The following is a 7,887-nucleotide window of genomic DNA, read 5'->3' as shown; positions in this document are numbered from 1 at the left end:
GGAGGAAAACCTTGGCTCATCTTCTCAAATTACTCATTTCTGGCTAAATACATGTGCCAAATAACCTGATTTATTTCTCTTCTGCTCCCCATTGTATTTTAATTGCCTTTCTAACCCCCAAGGGAACTCAGGTCATTGAGCCTTCTTTCTGCTCTCCACTCTATTTTAATTGCAGTTTTGCCCCTCTGGTTACCTTTAGGTTAATTTCCCCTGGTCTCCACCCTTCTATAAAATCCTCTACACTACTCATCTTCTCCCAGAAAGAAGAAGGAAGAATGCTCCCCACTCTATTTTAATTCTAGTTCTACCCCTCAGGGACCTTAGGTAAATTTCCCCTTGTTCTACCCTTCTATAAAACTCTCTCAAAACTAATCTTCTACAAAAAGGAGGAAGAAGAAGAAGGAAGAATGCTCCCCACTCTTTTTTATTTTGCATTTCTACCCCTCGGGGACCTTTCCATAAATTTCCCCTGGTTCTACCCTTCTATTAAACCCTCTCAAACTACTCATTTCTCTTCTACTCTTAACTCTATTTTAATGGCAGTTGTACCCCTCAGGGACCTTTCAGTACATTTCCCCTTTTTCTACCCTTGTATAATACCCTCTCAAACTACTCATCTTCTCCCAGAAGAAGCAGAAGAAGAAAAGAAGAGGAAGAAGTTTTAGGGTCATCTTCTCAAACTACTCATTTCTCCTCTACTCTCCACTCTATTCTAATTGTACTTCTACCCCTGAGGGACCTTTCCATAAATTTACCCTGGTTCTACCCTTCTATAATACCCTCAAAAAATTACTCATTTCTCCTCTACTCTCCACTCTATTCTAATTGTACTTCTACCCCTGAGGGACCTTTCCGTAAATTTACCCTGGTTCTACCCTTCTATAAAACCCTCAAAAAATTACTCATTTCTCCTCTACTCTCCACTCTATTCTAATTGTACTTCTACCCCTGAGGGACCTTTCCATAAATTTACCCCGGTTCTACCCTTCTATAAAACCCTCTCAAACTACTCATCTTCTCCCACAAGAAGCAGCACAATGAAGAAGAAGAAGAAGTTTTAGGGTCATCTTCTCAAATTTCCCTATTCTCTTCTACTTTAATTTTATTTCTCCCCCCCAGGGACCTTTTCATAAATTTCCCCCGGTTCTACCCTTCTATTAATCCCTCTCAAACTACTCATTTCTCCTCTACTCTCCACTCTATTCTAATTCTACTTCTACCCCTGAGGGACCTTTTCATAAATTTACCCTGGTTCTACCCTTCTATGAAACCCTCTCAAACTACTCATTTCTCCTCTACTCTCCACTCTACTATAATTTCATTTCTCCCCCCGAGGGACCTTTTCATAAATTTACCCTGGTTCTACCCTTCTATAAAACCCTCAAAAAATTACTCATTTCTCCTCTACTGTCCACTCTATTTTAATTGTACTTCTACCCCTGAGGGACCTTTCCGTAAATTTACCCTGGTTCTACCCTTCTATAAAACCCTCTCAAACTACTCATCTTCTCCCACAAGAAGCAGAAGGAAGAAGGAAGAAGAAGAAGGAAGAATGCAGGTCGGCGTGGCTATGGCGGTCCGGCTACCGAGCGGCCCAGCGAAGCTCTCCGGCGCCCAAAGCCGGCGCCTTTGCCGGCCCCGCCGTGGCCCCGCGGTGAGAATGTCTCTCAAGGAAGACGGGCCGTCGCTGGCCGTCGTGGGCGTGACCGGCGCGGTCGGCCAGGAATTCCTCTCCGTCATCTCCGATCGAGACTTCCCCTACCGCAGCATTCGCATGCTGGCCAGCAAGCGCTCCGCCGGGCGCCGAATGTCCTTCGAAGATCGCGAGTATGTCATCGAGGAGCTCACCGAGGAGAGCTTCCATGGCGTCGACATCGCCCTCTTCAGCGCCGGCGGATCGATCAGCAAGGTTTTTGGGCCGGCCGCTGTCGCCAGCGGCTGCATTGTTGTGGATAATAGCTCGGCGTTTAGGATGGATCCTGATACTCCGCTTGTGATTCCTGAGGTGAATCCTGAGGCCATGGCGCACATCAAGGTTGGGTCTGGGAAGGGCGGGCTCATTGCTAACCCTAATTGCTCTACCATTATCTGCCTCATGGCCGCCACCCCTCTTCATCGCCACGCCAAGGTACGGGTTTGATTGCTCTCTCTCTTTTTTTTTTTTTGATGATCAACCCATTGATTGTTACTGCCAAGTAAATTCGTCTCTTTTTTGGTTAAGATTCTGGCAATTTAGCCGATTTTTGTGAGTTTATTGATGGAGACGATTCGGGTTCTGGTTAGGAAGTCTGTAGTTCAAGGTGGTGTTTGCAAGTATGATGAATATTACGATGATGGTTGCAATTCAGCCGGGAGAAGATTTAACCGAATTTTATGAATTTAGTGGAGGAGAAGATTCTGATGCAGGTTAGAAAGTATGTAAATGAAGGTGGTGGTTTCAAGTAAAGATGATGATGATGATGATGATGGGTATTACGATGTAAATGAAGTTGAAGATGAAGATGAAGTTGAATCATCTTTCGAAGTCAGTAGACCAAGGTTCGGGTTACTAGAAAAATGTTTATTTTAATGCTGCAAAGTTGATGAAGATGAAGATGAAGATTCAGGTTATGAAGTGAATATATCAAGGTTCAGTTTACTGGTAAAGATTCGTCTGAATGTTACGGTTTAGATGAAGATGAAGATTCGGGTTAGGATGTGAATCGATCGAATGTTAGGAATTCAATGAAGTAAGGATTCATCAATGTTCTGTAATGTTCTGAGGTTATGATGAATGGTAGAAACGCTCTGCTCAATTGAACAGATTGATTTGATCACCTTGGCTGATCAATCTTGATGAAGGCTGTTCGATCGATCACATCTTTCGATACCATCCGATCTGATTGCTGATCCTTCGCTAAATTTCCACACAGACTCGAGAGGGAGAATGAAATGCTGGCGTCAGAAAGTAGTGATTTTTCCTCTTTCAAGAACTAAGAAGATAGTTTAGTGTTGATGATTGACTCTATCCTCGTGTTCTTGAAATTTTTAGGTTAAACGGATGGTGGTGAGCACCTACCAGGCGGCAAGTGGTGCTGGAGCTGCAGCCATGGAGGAACTTGAACAACAGACTAGGGAGGTATGATTTATCCTGCTTTTCTGATGCTAATGTCTAACCCGTTTTCAGTCGCTGAAATTTGAGGCTAATGTGTAATTTCCGTGGATTTTAATTGTGCTTCATCAGGTACTTGAAGGCAGACCACCAACTTGCAATATATTCAAGCAGCAGGTAGCTATCTCTCTCTCTCTCTCATAGCTATTTATTTCCATCTCTTATCATCATGTCTCCGCACCCATCTCTTTCGCTCTCTCTCTTCCCGTTATCTGTTTCCTCATCATCGGCCATCCTCTCCCCCGTCTATCTTCTTATCATCTGTTTCCTTATATATATTATCTATACTTTTTGTCATTTCTCTGTCCCATATCTTACTCTCTCTATCCCTATCTCTTCGCATTCCATATATCCACACCCATTTCTCTCACATGTATTTTACCATCTTCTCTATCCCTTCCTCTTATCATACCATAACTCCGCACCTATCTCTCTCTCCTCGTTATCTGTTCTCTCTCTCTTCTCATCTCTCACTCTCTTCCCCCACCCATTCCAACTCATCTTTTCTCTCTCTTCCTATTCATCTCTCTCTCTCTCTCTTCTCATCTCTCACTCTCTTCCCCCACCCATTCCAACTCATCTTTTCTATCTCTTCCTATTCATCTCTCTCTCTCTCTCTTCTCATCTCTCACTCTCTTCCCCCACCCATTCCAACTCATCTTTTCTATCTCTTCCTATTCATCTCTCTCTCTCTCTATTCTCATCTCTCACTCTCTTCCCCCACCCTTTCCCCCTCATCTTTTCTATCTCTTCCTCTTCATCTCTCTCCCTCTCTATTCTCATCTCTCACTCTCTTCCCCCACCCATTCCAACTCATCTTTTCTATCTCTTCCTCTTCATCTCTCACTCTCTTCCCCCGCCCATTCCAACTCATCGTTTCTATCTCTTCCTCTTCATCTCTCTCTCTCTCTCTTCTCTATTTATATCTTTTTTATTTATCGTGATTTCTCTATCCTCATTATCTTTCTTCATGGCCTCCTTCTCTCTTATCATTGTCTATCTGCCCTCACTGATGCACATTCCATGCATCTCCCACTACCTATGTCTCTCTCCTTTTATTTATGATGGAGAACACCAAAGACTAACCATTTTTTTTCTAATCTTCTATCTCTAGTACGCATTCAACCTATTTTCACACAATGCGCCGGTCGAGCCCAATGGGTACAACGAAGAGGAGATGAAACTGGTGAAAGAAACAAGAAAAATATGGGTAATCATTGCCGGCCTTTTATAAATTAAAAATTAAATAATGAGAAATTGCATTCGCTTAAACAAATCAGGAAAAGACGTTTAACTGAGTTTCTCTGATGCTGCTGCAGAATGACCCGGAGGTCAAGGTGACTGCAACGTGTATCCGAGTCCCTGTCATGCGGGCTCACGCCGAAAGTGTCAATCTCCAGTTCGAGGAGCCGTTGGATGAGGTGATCGTCGATATTATTATTTGTTCTATTAATTATAGCTAAATTTTTCACCTTCCGTTTTATCTTTTACAAGATATGGGGTGGAAGATGAAGATTCTGGTATTATAAGCATCGTTTCTTTCTTGGCAATTTTGGCAGGAGGCTGCGAAGCAGATACTGAAAGAAGCTCCTGGTGTGGTTGTCATTGATGATCGCTCAGCGAATCGCTTCCCCACCCCTTTGGAGGTCTCTCTCTCTCTCTCTCTCTCTCTCTCTCTCTCTCTCTCTCTCTCTCTCTCTCTCTCTCTCTCTCTCTCTCTCTCTCTCTCTCTCTCTCTCTCTCTCTCTCTCTCTCTCTCTCTCTCTCTCTCTCTCTCTCTCTCTCTCTCTCTCTCTTTATATATATATATATATATATCTCCCCCCATTCTATCTCTATCTCTCTGTCTGTCTCAGTCTCTCTGTCACAATCTGTTCTTATATCTGTCTACTAATATTCTCCCCCATTCTCTGCATCGATTCTCCTCTCTCTCTCTCACTGTGTTTATACATTCTCCTCTCTCTGTGTTTATCCATTCTCCTCTCTCGCTGTGGTTATCCATTCTCCTCTCTCTCCATTTTATCCATTCTTTTTATTTCTCTCTTCTTTGTCTCTTCTTCCCATATTCCCTATCTCTACATTTTCTCTCTTTCTCTTCTTTCTCTCTCTTTCTTCTCGTATTCTCCTCGACCTTAAAATATCTTTATTTCTCTTTTTGGTTTCTCTCTCCCTCCCCTCTCTATGCCTTCAAAAAGTTAAGAGAAAATAATCCCGGTTCTTCGCTCTGAAAACAATTGTCTTCTCTCTCCCTCTCACTCTCCCAGTATTTGCCATGATATAAAAATTGAAAATAAGTCTGTTCTATGCTTCGAAGACACCGTGGGTTTTTTCTCAGATTTCTTTCTTTTTAAAATAAGGAGAAACTAAGCTCAAGTTCTTCACTTTAACTGGAATTTTTCATCTCTCATTCGTTTTCTCTGTCCTCTATTAAATTGATTGAAAATAGGCTAAAGTTCTTCATTCAGATTAGGTTGTGTGTGTCTCTCTCTCTAACCAAAGAAAACTGCAGGTATCGAACAAGGATGACGTGGCAGTAGGGCGAATTCGACGGGATATTTCTCAGGAAGGAAATTTGGGGTACATCATTTGAAATTATTCATGTCTAAATCTTCTTTTATGTCATTTTTTCAATTTTTTTTCTAAAATAAACATTTCTTGCCAGATTGGATATATTCGTGTGCGGAGATCAAATACGCAAGGGAGCAGCACTCAACGCCATTCAAATTGCTGAGAAGCTTCTTTAATTTGGTGCAGAATCTCTGATCTTTTCCTGTTATCGATTTTGTCTGATAAATTATAAAACCATGCAATTGCTACAACTTCCTTCAAATGATTTCGCTTTGTCTGCGCGTTTGATAAATTCAGATAAAAAGAAAGATTATTATCTGTAGTAAAGGCCGTTAAATAGTTAAGTCCAAATTGGCCTCTCTAAATAAATGCCAGAATTAAGGTTTGTCTCGATTATGATAAAGATCAAATGATTAATTTGATCAATCTATCGATCTGATCATCGATCGATAGATAAGGATTATATCAAAAAAATCCCTTCTAATGGGGTAAATTTCACAATTTCAAAGTTAAAAATGGGGTTGAATGGTTAAATTTCAGAATTAGAAATCATGGTGGCCTAAGCAGAAACAACTCGGAGATGGAGTTACCCCTAAAATCATCATGCATGCAAAACTTTATTCAGAAAAAAAATTATCTTAAATGGTTTCTTGGAAAGTTTTAAAACCCCATTTCTTAGAAAAATTAGGTAATGTGAAGTGACGGTGTCAATAATATTCACGTAAGATAAAACATATATCCATTAAGAAGTTGTTTTTAAATAAATATAAAAGTCAAATGGCCATAAATTACTACTTTTAGAACCAGAAATTGCCGTCTCATACAACAGTTCATATAAAAATGTCCTGGCTGCTGGCTCCGAACTGAGATAATAAAGAGATATATAAAATTGAATAATATATCACATCATTGTGTGTAATTTTTTGGAGGGAATGCACCTTCTTATTTTTAATTGCTTAAATTTGATGACCTGATGAGAAGGAATGACAAGAAGTATCATCAGATTGAACCTGTGATATAGAAGATTTCATTCCAATGCACTTAGTAATTTTTGAACATATTTGGGCAAACCACCAAGAATTCTCTTCTCCGAAAATTGACTGAATCCCTTGGTCATGAAATGGATGAGTTTTTTTTTCATTTAAAGGTATACTTTAAATTTAAAATATAGTTTACTTAATACTTATGTTAAAAAGTATGGAAGATTCATGTGATCTTAAAAATCAAAGGCGCATAAGTTCAGGTTGGTGAATTAATACTATTAAGACAAATACTATGATATTTTTATAATGCAGAGGTTTTCTGCAACCCCAAAGTGACAACCAGAACCATACGCAATGAATTCCTAATTTTGAATACGAAACTCGAACATAATGGGGGTTTGGGCCCTGGAAGATGAAATTAAGCAGGGCCACATGAAAATAGCTTCAGAGATTCAGGCACAATTGTTCGAGAAAATTTGCACACAAATTTTTTTGTTAAATATAAAAATCAAATGATAGATACTGCCATCATCTATTCTATTTTTTATTCTCCATCATGTTTTAGCCTGTAAGAGTCTTATTCTAATAAATCATTTGGCTTATGTTTCCTATCATTTTGATGCTTGAGTTGATGTTGCCACAAACAACCCAGCCATTTATTTAATTCATCATGCATCTAGATTAAACCACACAAGTAGTATGTCAAAAGACTTCAGCAGATTTGCATGGAAATTGTAGATCATCCATGACCTAAAAACTAAAAAAACTGACGCATGTTTGTTGCATTTGTTCCTTTCAAGTCACAACAAGCTATTGTGCATGTCAGCCATTTCCCCCTTTTTTGTATTTAGTAGAGTAGGCCCTACAAACCCTTAGCTCATCAGGGATTTTTTATCTTGTAAATGTTGCTTCAAATTTGGGGCATTTCCCATCTGGGGCAAGTTTCTTGCGATATCTCTCCCATTTAGTTTACCCTTTTGTCCACACTGCACAACCTTCAATGCAAATTTTTCTTCTGCTAGTGGGTTTTCTTGAAGTGGTGAATGATGGTTGGAGGTGGAAAATAAGGGAGGATTTCTTCGCGTTGTGGGTTTTCTATGAATGGTATACTATAAAAGTGCATCTTGGAAGACAAATCAAGTTTTCTTATTCTAATATTAATACCAATCTGGGCAAAAAACGAGT

At 40.0% G+C, this 7,887-nt stretch overlaps 1 protein-coding gene across 1 annotated transcript; it reads left to right on the top strand.

Moving 5' to 3' along the window:
• The first annotated feature begins 1,508 nt into the window (after window positions 1-1,508).
• Window positions 1,509-5,992, top strand: LOC144703286 (semialdehyde dehydrogenase family protein). The gene is made up of 8 exons (XM_078575430.1): window positions 1,509-2,128; window positions 3,032-3,118; window positions 3,224-3,268; window positions 4,266-4,361; window positions 4,471-4,572; window positions 4,711-4,797; window positions 5,661-5,728; window positions 5,814-5,992. Exons 1-8 carry the CDS (start codon window positions 1,553-1,555, stop codon window positions 5,893-5,895), a joined length of 1,143 nt encoding a protein of 380 aa, XP_078431556.1. The 5' UTR covers window positions 1,509-1,552; the 3' UTR covers window positions 5,896-5,992.
• The last annotated feature ends 1,895 nt before the right edge of the window (window positions 5,993-7,887 follow it).

The sequence above is a fragment of the Wolffia australiana genome, chromosome 5, assembly GCF_029677425.1.
Source record: "Wolffia australiana isolate 7733 chromosome 5, ASM2967742v1".
Lineage (NCBI taxonomy): Eukaryota > Viridiplantae > Streptophyta > Magnoliopsida > Alismatales > Araceae > Wolffia > Wolffia australiana.
This window is presented reverse-complemented; position numbering and strand designations above follow the sequence as displayed.

What these genes read in the sequence shown, in the direction of transcription:
- LOC144703286 (XM_078575430.1), top strand. Translation starts at nt 1,553, where the DNA reads ATGCAGGTCGGCGTGGCTATGGCGGTCCGGCTACCGAGCGGCCCAGCG. An exon ending in GCAATATATTCAAGCAGCAG is followed by an intron (nt 3,269 to 4,265) that starts GTAGCTATCTCT and finishes TTCTATCTCTAG; the next exon opens with TACGCATTCAACCTATTTTC. An exon ending in AAGAAACAAGAAAAATATGG is followed by an intron (nt 4,362 to 4,470) that starts GTAATCATTGCC and finishes ATGCTGCTGCAG; the next exon opens with AATGACCCGGAGGTCAAGGT.